Source organism: Lissotriton vulgaris, chromosome 1_1 (assembly GCF_964263255.1).
Source record: "Lissotriton vulgaris chromosome 1_1, aLisVul1.2, whole genome shotgun sequence".
NCBI classification, from domain to species: Eukaryota; Metazoa; Chordata; class Amphibia; order Caudata; family Salamandridae; genus Lissotriton; species Lissotriton vulgaris.
Window position 1 is genome coordinate 1088740832 of NC_141685.1, and position 14165 is coordinate 1088754996.

General features: G+C 45.2%; 1 protein-coding gene across 1 annotated transcript in view; it reads right to left on the reverse strand.

The window, feature by feature from the left end:
• CACNA1I (calcium voltage-gated channel subunit alpha1 I) overlaps positions 1 to 14165 on the reverse strand; it is a 52083-nt gene that overhangs the window by 4682 nt on the left and 33236 nt on the right. The window contains exons 5-6 of the mRNA XM_086963469.1: positions 3087 to 3261; positions 427 to 623 (exon numbers count right to left, since the gene is read on the reverse strand). Of these exons, the coding sequence (XP_086819595.1) occupies positions 427 to 623; positions 3087 to 3261 (372 nt within the window). The remainder of the gene's footprint in view (positions 1 to 426; positions 624 to 3086; positions 3262 to 14165) is intronic.

Here is a 14165-nt window from a genome sequence, read left to right on the forward strand (position 1 = left end):
GGGTGCATCCTTAGTAGCTAATACTATTAAAATAGCTGGTCTGAACATTGGTGTGAAGATTATGAAAAAAGTTTCTCTGCAGCACATATTAACCTCGACAGAGTAGATAGGCACGGTGCCTCCTATCTGATGCCACTTGTGATAAATATCTATAGCAATGCTATTTGGTTTAATGTGAGACAGTTCTCAAGTAAACACAATGACTCGGTCACATAGGCATTTGTTAGAATTGATCACACGGCCAGACAGCTTATCTCCAGCCCTGAGTGGTGTATCCTGGAGGAGTCCACACTGTTCCCAGAGCTAAACTCAAATGCTAGGGACTTAACTGCATAGCCAAGAATCTGCCTCAAAGTTATTTTCCTTCACCCGAGTCTGTAGAACCTAACAAAACTTCCCAAAGACGTAGAAGGATATGGGCCCTACCTGTCTGAGAAGGGCACAGTTGACACCCGGTGAGTGCAGTGATGCCCAGGAACCCCGTGAGGAGGTCTTGGGAAGGCCGGCTTGGCAGGGAGGCTGGTCCAGAGCAAGTGGGGTGGATAAGATGTCAGAGCTGAAGAACTCTTCTGGCACTGGTAACAAAGGGCTGGTAGTACCTGAAGACAGGGCAGTAGGGGATGCTGCAAGGCAATCAAAAATAGGGAATTGGTGGTAAAAAGAAGAGAGGCCCATAGTGATTATGAAGCATGCAATGATGAACAGCTTATGAATGTCATCCATTTAAAAAAAGTAAGGTGTAATGACAACAATCCAAGGATACCCAAACCAAACAATCACAGTCCATTAAACATGACAAAATGGACATATGATGCAAAGGAAGCATACGTTATTTCATAATAAAGGGGAAACATTGAAGTTGGCTGACGACATACAATGGGTGTAAATTGATTCAGGAATGACCATGCTATGCTTTACAGTTGATGAACTAAATGTAATAGAATGTACATGTATACAGAACATTCTGTAGAATGATACACGGGTAATTTCAAATTCCAGAAGACTATGTACAATCATTTTATTACATTGGTTTTTATAGGGTTGATTCACAAAATTCCAAATAATATTAATTGATGCGGATATTGCATGGAATGTTATAATGTTCGGTTACATGATTCCATAGAACATAAATTGACACAAGATATACCATGGAATGTTATAATATTGAAAGCAACATTTCAAACATTTGAAATAGATACGGAATATCCCACCCACTTTTACACAGTTTATCACAGAATTCAACAGACAATGTACCCAGATAATTTTATAAAATATATTCACAAAATTCCATGGAATATAAATTGATACATAACATCCCACTGTATCTTATACGTGTGTTTCACGTTACTCTATCGAATATAAATTCAGAAAGGACATCCCATGTTATGTGGTACAGCTTTATTCACAAAATCACAGAATATATAAGACTATAAATTGATACAAGATATACCTTGGAGTTTTACAAGGTTAATTCACAAACCTTCACAGAATAAAACTTGAAATAGAGTGTATCATGAAATGTTATAGGGTTCACAACATTCCATAGACTATTCTTTGATACAAGATATCTTAAAGAATACATTAATTGGTGGTGCAGTGTTGAATTTCAGAACCCATGAATCTTAGGATAACCGAAAAAGACTCTGCATGGATGTAACTTCTTTATAATACCTTCCTGAACGAGAACTGGAGGCACTGCAAAGCTTACAGTGAGTTGTGTTATGTAACAGATAAAAGGTTCATTAACAAAAATTCCACAAAATAAATTGATACAAGATATCCCCTTTGATGTTGTATCGGTTTATGAATAACATAGTTCACGAAATAGGGTTATTTTATAAAAAAAATCCTCAGAATATGAATTGATACAGTACATCTCAATGAATGTTAAAGGGTTGAGAGGTGTGTGTAAATCTCAGTAATGTGTTTGCAAAATTTAGCAAAAGTATGCCTTCAGAGCAAAATGTTGTTTTCCAATATCTCGCATGACATTATTCAAGCAAGCGCACACCTCATGAGCAATATCTCTTGGAAGGACATTTTCTGTTGAAATGAGTCAGGGCGTACTCGGACAGAAAATAGGTCTAGGCACCAAAATAAATGTGGCCCCCAGTGAATTAGATATCTAAAAAAGCGGGCCACGTTTGCAAATTGTGGAAGTTTTGAACTTATAAAGACACTCTGAATTAGTGTTGTGCAAGAAATGGAAGTCTGCCTGGATTTGAGTTTGCTGCTGGCAATGTTGTTTTAATATCAGAGACATCAGCAGTGAAAACCGGACCAGCAGACCATAAACCCGGCCCACAATCAGCCAAAAAAACAGCCCACGCATTGACCTGTCAGAGCAGTCCTTCGAGCACTGCCTGATTTCCCTATAGACCAGTCCAACCCAGGAACCAGTCTACCACTGATGTCTTCCATGACATTTTTTAGGCAAGGTGCATGCTCACTTAAGATAGATATAAAAGACTGTGCCATTTTGAGTACAGAAAATTCAGGTATGTGGCTGGCATAGTTAAAATTGTGCCCAGGCCTAGGCACAACATGCCACAGAATATACTTTCATACATCTCATCTGGTAGAATGTTTGGTGGTGATATTTTGGATTTCAGAAGCAATGCATATAAGCCAGCAAGAGAAGACAGAGTACCTTCCTTTAAATGCCTTCCTGGTGGGGAGCAGTATCGCTATTAAGACTCCCAGACATATGTGTTTCATATTAGTTTTAAGGATTCCACATTGATCCCATTGCTTTAGATTCAGATTTTCTTAATACTATTCAAAAAGTCATGGATCGAAACTCATTAAAATACACCCACCAGTTAGCTATGTCATTGGTTCAACATCATGCGTAAAGTTCATAAACTTCAATTATAAAACCTAGCCAGCTCTTATGAAACCCATATTTCTTTTTTTAGTTTTCAATGCATGTGGTGGTTTGGTTACAATGTCCCTGATGCAGAAATAAAACTCTTGGGTAGGTCGGTAGTGACCCGCCTGCAAACAGACAGCCCCAGCTGAGGGGGTGAGGGAGAAAAGAAATAGTGAAATTCTGTGAGAAAAAGGACAGTAGAATGGTGCCTCACCTGGGATGGTGCCCTCCTTCAACCAGCTGTCCCAGGGCTGATCTGAGTTCCGAGGCAATGACTCCATATCGCCCGCATAGTGCTCCATTGTCGGCGAGCCCACAATGCTCTCCAGGGGAAAGAAGTTCTCATTGAACGCTCCAATGCCAAGAGAATCAGGGCTTCCTTGGCCATCCTGAGAAAGGAAGAGAAAGGAAGAGGAAAAGAAAGTTAGGTCTCAAAAAGTGTCTGAGGGTTCTTCAAAATATGGGCAGGGTGTTGGTTCTTGAGTGAAAGGGACTTCGCATCGACAAGAGACATACGGTTATGTGAGAACGATCGGTATATGTGAAAGTTGGTACCAGTTTACTCATAAACAGCAACTTCACTCTCCTGCAAACAGGTGACCATACAAGCAGGTCCAATACCAATTATGAGTAATGAGGTTATCAGTATCCCAGACTGAATCCCCAATGTATTATAGGATATCATAAGCAGGGCCTTTTGTGTCCTAAGTAGCTACTCTCCTACCCCATTCCAAGTGGGGAATTTACTTCTAATCAATGTTTATTAATCCCCATAAAATCTCCATTAAAGCACATATTCATTATTTACAAAATGCAACAAATTTAAATGCAAGTTGACAACATTTTGGCTCAAACACAAATGAAGGGCATGATGGAGAAAACAATTATCACAGAGTGACAATGGAAGAAAGGAGGCTGACGCATGCTGCTGATTGCGCATAAGGACTGCCACTCCTGCCCAGTATGCCAGTGTGCCAGCTTATTAACCAGTGGATCCTATTCCTCCACACTGTGACTGCTGGTCTATGAGCAACACAAGGCAGAAGTTGGCAAGAACAGAAGGGCCACACGGAGAACAGCCTGAAAGGCTAGGAGATGACGAATTTAGATGAAATGCCGGCTCGAAACATGAAGGAAATGTCATTTGAAGAAGGCACATTGGTAACAATGGGGGATGATGAATATGTGACTGTATGGATGTGATTTGTATCACGTGAACCTAGCTACAAAGGAGCAGGGTGCTGCCCAGACTGGGGCTTTTACAGTGGTTATTGGAGGTGAGTCGGGCGGCGGGGGCGGTACAGCAGGAAGAGCTGGGTTATAGGATGTAAAGGGGACCAGTGCTGGGGCGAGTCTTTGCTGGGGCAAGGCCTCAGGAAGGCTCAGGGCAGTAAGGGAGAGCTGCTGGGGGGAGAAAGAACTTTTCCAGGTTAGTGCAGTACATGGCTATCAGCCCTGCCCTGTGACAAGAGTTGCCTGAAGATAAGGGCTTTCAGGTCCTTGCAGAAGCAGAGAAAGGATTAAGTCTGTTGGATGCAGGGGTGGACTGGCCATACCGGGCATCGGGCATTTCCCTTGGAGGCTGGAAGTGTGGAGCCAGTTTTGTTATTGGGGGCAGGTTTTGCAGTCATGCTGCAATGTCAGCATTCAGTAACCAACGAAGCAGGCAAGCATTTCCAGCCTCCGGGGGCCCGGTAGTTCTTCAGGGGCTGGTCCGAGAATATTGCCAGGGCTGCTTTTAGTTCCCAGTCCAGCCCTGGTCGGATTAGGACTGGATTCTGTTCCAAATGGAGGAGCCTTGCAGGAAACCAACGGGCATTTCCAAACTTCGCTCAATCATGAGCGTCAGACAGGGTGCAAGTCATATTCTATTGGGTGCCCTAAAGCTGGTGGACAAGGTGACAGCAATAGTCATTTGCTTCAGATAGTTTCATTATATTTGGTTTTTAGCTTCTTGACTGACTCTCCTTTCATTTGAGACTGTGACTTATCTACTATATGATGGTTTACACTCAATGTACCATAAACTGACCGTTTGAGCCGTTCCAACAAGGTAAGAGCGGAGGGGGTGCTCTACACATAATGGTACATTTAAACAAAGTCTTCCCAACGAAGTGGGAAGCAGGGGCAGTTGTCCGCCCTCTAGTAAAGGCAGCAGCGTCTCTGTATGGGGTTGTAGGACGGTTAGTTCGCTTCCCGCCATGCTGGCGGCGCTGAGCAGCTCTAGCGTTGGTGCCAGTGCCGGGCACTTAGAGTGTCCCAGTGCGGAGAGTTTTGTAGTTAAATGGTCGGGCGCTTAAACAAACTCAGCGTAGACATCCAGGGTCGGATTGGGATTAAAAATCGGCTTGGGCACTCTAAAAAAAAGTGGCCCACATTTGCATATTGCCTTTCAGCAAAACACTGCTTCGGCGAAATGTTATTTTAAAAAAAAGGGGGGGGTTAAAAAAATGCACAGATTAGTTTACACTGGTGAAACACACCTGAAAACAAGTGAGGCCACTTTTGCTCAGGTCCCCTGCCCCTACTCAGTATGCATGTATGAATTGGCTGGGCCAGCAAGGGAAGAGAAGTGACACCTCTGAGGTTGATAAAAGGGAGGTAATGGACACCCATCTACCTCCTGAAAGGCCACTCAGGCACCCACTGAGCCGCTGGCGGCATCAAACAATACAGAAACCACCCAAATCGGCCCCCAGGCTGCTAAAAAAAAGCAGCCCACAGCTGTAATTTGGATACCGGCCCTTCGGGCATTGCCCGAGTGCCCGTGTTACCAATCCGACACTGTAGACATCTGGTCAAGCACCGAGGCCGCGGGAACGAAAGCATCGCGCACGGAGCTGTGAACTCTACGGAGCCAGCGGCGCGTGCTCTAGGCGGGCTCCCAGCGCGGCATTAGCATAGTTGATGAGCGACAGGACTGGGGCCGGCTGCGCGCGCCGGAAGTGCGCACCTGGCGGAGCCAACGGCTGCACGTGGCGGAAACGCGCTTCCCTAAAAGGGGGTGATACCACCCCTTACCCTATACCCTCTTACTCCAATACGCAGCCTGGAGACCAGCCATGCTGGCAAAATACCTTCCTTTTGTCTCAATTACATCTCTGGCCCTCTTCTTTTTCTCCCTTCAGTGTGCATCATTAGCTTTGACGAACTGTTTACGTTCACAAGTCACAGACGACGTCTGTTATTATAAGCAATTGTATGTCACTTTAAGCACAAACCATGCCAAAGATCTCTGCAGCGACTTCAGTGCTTACTGTCATTGTAGATGTTTGTTTTTCTCTTTACAGTTTTGATGTAGTGGCACCATTACCGAGGGTAAACTACTACACTGCTTGCTGTTACAGGAGTGAGGCATGGCAGGACGTAACATTACACTTTACGTTTTGTCTTTCTGCAAAGAGTGCTCTTGCTTCTTTGCCTTATGCTGCGGACAGTATTGACAGGGTCGGATTGGCCACATTAGCGAATCAGGTAGCTAAAAAAGCGTCTTGCAGTCGCAAATAGGGCAGTGTTGAACTTGTAAAGAGACAGTGTGCAGGTGTTTTTCATGATATGCACGATTTGAGCAGGCACTGTTTGTGGTGATATCAGGGAAATCAATAATAAAATCAGCAACCATAAAACAGGCCCAAAAAGCAACCCACCCATTGAGCTTTCAAGCCAGCCCTTAGGCACGGCCTGATTGCCCTTTAGGCCAGTCCGACCCTGAATATTGATATAGCAATGCTACACAGATAATGTTGGTTCACACAGATGCTTAACAAACAAGCATATGCAAAGCAATAGCCCCAGGAACCTACTGGCTTCTCAATGGTTTTTAACAATGCTGTGCAGCATGGCTAAATTAGAATTAAAAAAAAGAAAGCCCATGAGATGGATCAGTGAATTTAAAGATACATAAATGCACAGAAGTGCTTTAGGGCACAGATGGGGCAGAGAAAAGCAAATGGCGAGAGAGAAAGAGCGATGTGGAGTGCAGGTGGAGAAAACAAATGGGAGAGAGAGAGAGAGCAATATGGAGCTGGGGTAGAAGCATAGATGAAAGAAATCAGCATGGGGGAGCAGCACATGAGGATGACCGCATCAAGAAAGGGTGTGGGGGAGAAGCACACTGGCTAGAGAGTGCGAGAGGTGTGGCAAAGCAGCCAGGGTGGCTGACTCCGTAGCACGGGGCTCACAGTTCAATCTCCAGCACCGGCAGCAGATCAGCTCAGCATCATGTGACTCTAGGCAATTGCTCACTTAATCTCTCTGACGGCCCCCAGCACCTTGAGACCCTTAGGGGTGATTAGTTCACGCTTTACAAATACCGGGATTGGTGTAAGTGAATCCATGGAGAAAATAAAACGAGCGTAGATGGGGAAGAGAGGCACACTAGGGAGACAGCTGGAAAACACATACAAAGAGTGCTAAAGAAAAAAGTAGTTTCCTAAAAGTGAGCAGAGAAGGGACACAATTAAATTGGCAATGTTCCATATCTGAGGAGGCTGAACTGCAGCCTTGTACTATGTTTTTTACAATGGTTTTCAAAATAGATTCCAAAGATCCCTGTAGTCACACCCTGACAAACAATTTAGAGTCCTGCAACCAGTCACCAATCTCATAGTACGCACACAACATGCACAAAGGGATGCCAGTTCAGGATTTGGGCATTGCATTTAAGCAGACATTTACATGAGTAGGGCCTGAACAGAAGAAAGATCTGTCCAGTACTATCAATCAGAAAACAGTATGCTGCCCCACAGTTTAATGTAGATAACCCTCTGTACATGGTGGGCGACACAAGTTGTGGCGCACAATGGTTAAGTTGCATACCATAGCTGTCATATTTCAGTGGTTTTGCGTGTTTGAGACAGAACCTTAGCTCAGTACTTAACTGTGTTTTTTTCAGTAGGCCATGAGCAGAGGGCTATACTACAGGCCCTAGACTGCAGCCAGCCATGAGTGAAACCTGCACAGGAGGAAATGGTCCCAGCGCCGCCGCCTAGCATGTGGCCAGGCACTCCCCTCAACCCGCTGCAGGTGCTTACTTTCCACAGTGCACGACTTTTGGTTCTCTCCCGCTCAGTAATTTTTTCCTCTGGTCTCTTTTTTTAGCTCTTTGCCTCACACCCTATGTATTTCTCACTTTTTAAACCCTTTAAGAAAGTTGCAAACCATATGACTTTTTCACATAATAGCAAACAAATTCACCAGAGTAGCAGCTAGCACAATTGGGTTTAGACCAGCAAATCATGTGTTGTTTTTTCTGGCTTGAGTTTACTTGGCTTTTTCATGCCTCTGGGACCCCAGCAGTCCCAGGACGTCAGACACCTCTCACGAGGCCTCACATCCCCCTCACTGTGAAAAACGTTTTTTTTGGACAGCGTGAAAGTCAAGATGGCAAAAAAATAAATCCACAGTGCGCTTAGCCAGCCGATCACATTTATCAAATATTCATATGTAGCTGCCAGGGACATGAATCATGACTTTAAAAGGTTGAGCTTTACAAAAGTGTTTACCTCTTCAAGCCCACCGCTACCTTTTTTAAATGCTTATATCTAAAAAACTAATGAGAAAATGTACACCAAACCACCAAAGGGACTCTTTCTGAATAAAGTTCTACTTTCAAGCCAAGTTTGGCTTAAATCAGCTGAATGCTTTTTGCCTTAGGCTCTAGCAAAATTTCCTGTGGGAGCTAAAATGGAAAACACGACTGTGTTGATTCCCCCTCCCTTTACCCAGAAGTGCACACAATTTGGCATACCAGACATTAGCTGAATAAACCTTTTGTGTGCCAGATTTCGGTCAACAGGAAGCAAAGCTACAGGCAAATCAAAAATTGCTTTTCAATGAAAAGTCTGCCTAAACCATATCTACACAGCAGCTAGTGCCGTTGTGTAATAGAGTGAAAGAGAGAGATGTTCTCAAACCTTCAAAGGTGTATAAAAAGACAGCATCTGTGAATGTAAGAATACACACATCTACCCTGAAGGATCCCCTAAAACGAAGCTCAATCCTAGAAATGGTTCTGCCTGTTTCTTCTCATAGCCTGTTGGTGTGATACCATGAGAAGAGACATTTATTGGAGCTTACCAGTTACCTTTCTCTGCCATCTTCCTTTTGGTTATCCTCCTACACTCCTCCGCTCACTCTGTGGTCCCCTCACTCGCCTTCTGTTACATTTCCCCTAATCCCATATCAGAAAGCTATGCAACGCCTCCAAATTTGTCAGTACCTTTCGTATCCCTGTATTTATTTATTTCATTTATTTATTTATTTCAATTTATATAGCGCGTTATAACCCAGGGCTCTCTAAGCGCTTTATCAGGATCCAAACATCAAGTACCGTGGAGGACAACTGTTCATAAAAAGTTACAAATCACCCCATGCTTGCTGGAAAAGCACTGTTTTTAGTTTTTTTCGGAAGGACAACAAATTAATCTCCTTCCGCAATTCCATTGGCAGCTTATTCCAGGCTGTTGGGAGTAAATATGAAAAGGCACGTCCACCTACTGTGGCCAATCTACAGCGTGGTTGAGTAAGGAGAGAGGCGTCAGCAGATCCAAGCATCCTAGCTGGACTATAGGGGATTAGGCGAGCTTTCATGTGCGTTGGAGCCTTACCGTACAGGGCTTTATGAACAATGCACAACCCTTTGAACATCACCCTTTGCTTAACCGGTAGCCAGTGCAGTTCTTGCATAAAGGGGGATGCATGGGTATTCCTTGGCTTTTTAAAAATAAGCCTAGCAGCGTCATTCATGACAACCTGCAACTTATTCAGAAGTTTTTGCGGCAGCCCTATGTATAGCGAGTTGTCATAGTCTAGCTTAGCCAGGATCGTGGCGGAGACCGCTCGCCTCAGAGTGGAAAAAGACAACAAAGGTGAAACTTTCCTAAGTTTTCGAAGGAGGCTGACATAGGTCCCTACCACCGTCCTAACTTGTTTTTGCATAGACAGCCTGCCGTCCACCTGGATGCCTAGGCTCTTGACCACAGCTGCTGGTTCCGGAGGTGACCCTAGTTCTTTTGGCCAGAAATACTCATTCCATGAGTTCCCTGCAATGGTAATTGGCAGTACCTTGGTCTTATCCGGATTGATTTTTAATGAATTTCTGGACATCCAGTTGGCTGTGTACTTCAAGATGTTTTGCAGTCTTACGAGGGCACCCGGGCCATCGTCGAGTTGGATCACTATCTGGGTGTCATCCGCATAGTTGTATACCTGGCAGTCCATCTGGCTGAGCAGTCTAATCAGGGGTTGTAAGTAGATGTTGAAAAGGAGGGGCGACAGGGCAGACCCTTGTGGCACTCCGCAATCTCTTAAACATGCCCAGATGTTAGTCATGGCAAAGTATGGCCGCTAACACTTTACAGTTGTCATCTTTCTCAGGCTCAAGTATCTCCTAAAAGTTTCCACTGTTGCCCCCTTCCTCCATTCATAGCCATATACCCAGGGCTTTAATTGGGATAAAATAACTGGGGGGTCTCTTAAAGGGGTGTGGCCGATGTAATTAAGGGCGTGGCTTAAAAACACATACGCTAAAAATCTGTGTTCAGCGTAGTGTGCAGCCTGACTTGTATTTTGCTGTTTCTGCCATTGCATCCAGATGTACAAGTTACTTACCTTCGGTAACGATGTATCTGGTTGGGAGAATTCTAGCTGCAGATTCCCTAACGTTGAATTATTCCCAGTTGTGAGACTGGATCCAGATTTTTAAAAATTTTCCCAGCATCTCGGCGCGCCGGGATGCGGTACCGCGTGACTTCGCCCTGACGTCGTCCGCGGCAGTGATGTCAGCGAGGTCACATAAGCCCCACCTCGGCACGCTGACATCAGTTTTCTTCGGAGAACTTTTATGCGCCACAACGCGGAGCCATCACAAACAAAAACTGTGAGAATATGGGAACAGTGTGCAAAACAGCAGACAAACAAAAAGGAAAGAAGCGAATGGAGGGGAACAGTCCATTCGGGAAAGTGCCATGCACCGTGGCACCGAAAGTCATAGAAGGGAAGAGCAGTCACAGCCACAGCCACTGCAAAGCAACCCCGCCAAGAATACAACATTCTCCCTGGAGACAGGAAAAGCATATGAAAAACTGTGCAGCAGATGAAGAAGCCTGCAACCACAGTCCATTAACAGTGAAAGGCATAAGAGCAACGACAATTCACCCCAAGACAACACCACCAGGGAGAGTTGCATTCCCTGAAAAGAGCCAAGGCTGAGGCCCAGCCAAGAGACCCCAACTCAGAGGACTGTACATGAGTCAGAAACTCCAAACAAGGACAAGCATTTGCAATGCAATAGGTCTCGCATTAGGAAAGTTTGAGCTATTGGTCTTGTAAATTACACATTTTTTATTTATGTGTTGGTTTTGAAAATAGCAAAATTAATAGCTTTGTCATTTACAATGCCAATACTTTTAACTTTTGCAAATGTGACACCTGTAGCATTTGTAATGCAACATGTTTTGTATTTACGTGACTTAGATGTATTGATATTACAAATAACAATGGCTTTTAATTGAATGGTTGCACAGATTGATGCTGTGGTGGTGCTCAGTGATGTGGTGGCGACGAGTGATGCTGTGGCGTTCAGTGATGCGGTGGTAGCGCATAGTGATGTTGTGGTGCCCCTGAGTGATGCTGTGGTGGTGCGATAGATAGATAGAGTGAGGGCGATAGATAGACAGAGGGAGGGCGATAGATAGATAGACAGAGTGAGGGCGATCGATCGATAGAGTGAGAGCAATAGATAGAGTGAGAATGATAGATAGTGAGGGCGATAGATAGCTAGAGGGCGATAGATAGATAGAGGGTGATAGATAGATAGAGTGCGATAGATAGATAGATAGAGTGAGGGCAATAGATAGACAGAGTGAGGGTGATAGATAGATAGAGTGAGGGTGATAGATAGATAAAGTGAGGGCGATAGATATAGAGTGAGGGCGATAGAGTGAGGGTGATAGATAGATAGTTAGATAGTGAGGCCGATAGATAGATAGATTGATAGATAGAGAGGGAGGGAGATAGATAGATAGAGTGAGGGCGATAGATAGATAGATAGATCGATAGATAGATAGATAGATAGATGGATAGAGTGATGGCGACAGATAGATAGAGTGAGGGTGATAGATAGATGTGTGTGGTTGTGTATGTGTGTGTGTGTGTGGTTGTGTGTGGTTGTATGTGGAAGGTGAAGTTGGAGGGTGGAGTTGGAGGGTGGAGTCGGAGTTCGCAGATGGTGACCTGCAGAGGGCGTGAATGGGAAGAGCTGCCGGCTGTGGGAGGTGGGAGGGGAAGTAGGAGAGTGCTGGTGTGCGCACGCGGGGGCGGGGAGCGGAAGCCTTTGAAGTGTGATGTGAGGCACAGACAAATGGTGGTTTGTGACGTGGCTGGTTTGTGAACGCGCATAGATCATATGAACTGTGGCTAATCCGCCATTGATAGACTGTTCTTTTGCCCTTACTATAATCTCCGCCAGCAATGCAGAAGCGCATTGGCAGGCCGAGACCTAAAAAGCAGTTACTCGCAGCTTGTACTCAAGGATGCTCATTCTAGTCACCTCTTCTACGCAAACAGGACCGGGTGTCCCTTCTGCTGACCTTGACAAGGTTAGTCTACAGCCGACGAGAGAAAAGGCACATACAAAAGGGAGACGCACACAGTGGCCCACACTTGTATGTTTGGAGTTGGCAGTCCTTTTGAGATTGTGTGTGCAGAGAGGTTGGCATTATCATTATTGGTAATATTTTAGTAAGTCGTCCTTATTATTTCTGCTTCTTTTGTTTAAAAACACAGACAAAAGACCATTTCTCTCTATCACAATTTCAAAGGTAAACGCTTAAGTGACCATTTACTGAAATAAGTGACAATTCAGCACAACAAATGGGTAAAAAGATAGGGTCTGGTTCGCAAAGCAATTTGCACCCTGAAGGTGGATTTACGAGTGCAACCGGCTTGTGTTACAGGTGCGTCCTCTAGTTTTGTGTTCCCAAAATGTTGATTAACATTCAGAAAATAATGGAATCAGCAGAAGTATTACCTGTGCACAGATCTTTTTTGGGACAGGGTGTGGACATTCTGAGGCAGAGATGCCTTGCAAAGTCCATGGACACCCACAAAACTGAAAGTTTGTGGGTTTTTTAACATTCAAAAGACACCTGCACAAAGGAAACATCTCACCATTTTAAAATGCAATTGCAATGTTGTATCACGTGTATAGGCGCCTAAAGATGCAGTGCGCATATTTACACATGCATACATGGAAACCCGTGAAAGCAACACTGAATTTTTTAAATAATTCTACTTCCAATCCTGTGCATTTGCAACTTGTTAGTCAGAGATGCGCTCCAAATGTAGACGGAAACACGTTCGAGCATTTCCACCTGTTTGCCTGAAGAACGGACGAGTGTGAGACACCGTGTTAGTGTGTGCACCTTCCCCGTGTGATCGTTCCCCAAGCATAGCTCTGCAGACACGCACCGTCCCGTCTGAACACTGTTCCCTGCTCTCAAGGTGAAATGGGCACCCAAGGCATCACTGTGGAGGCCTTAAGGACCGTGAGAGTAGTCCGCATGCAGAGGGGAGCCCCACAGCAGGCTGCGAATAGTCTGTGCAGGTCTGTGGACCCTGTCCGCACCAGCTCAAGCCCCGTGGATGCAGAAGTGCACGGAAGCCTCAGCAGCTTCGACTTTCACCTGCGCCGAGATCTCGATGCAGACACTGCAGGCCTCAGCAGCTCCGACTTTCACCTGCGCCGAGATCTCGATGCAGACACTGCAGGCCTCAGCAGCTCCGCCTTTCACCCGCGCCGCGATCTTGACGCAGGTAGTGCAGGCCTCAGCAGCTCCGCCTTTCACCTGCTCCGAGATCTCGATGCAGGCAGTGCAGGTCTCAGCAGCTCCGCCTTTCACCTGCGCCGCGATCTTGACGCAGGCATTGCAGGCCTCAGCTGCTCCGCCTTTCACCTGCTCCGAGATCTCGATGCAGACACTGCAGGCCTCAGCAGCTCCCCCTTTCATCTGCGTCGAGGCCGAGACCTCGACGCAGACTGTCTCTTTCTCGAGCACCGCTCTCATGGTCGGGGCACAGGGCCTCCCGGTGTCACAGCAGAGCGGAGGCCAATCAACCGAGCTAGTCCACTGGTAAGTTCAGCCTGCAGCGATGCAGGAATTCATGACTTTACTCGAAGGGGAACTGTGAAGCATTAATAAAAATACTAATAAAATCATATAATATGAGTAGTTTATTTTTTGGAAATACTAATCACACACTATCCAATCATTGCCCACATGTTATATGTATG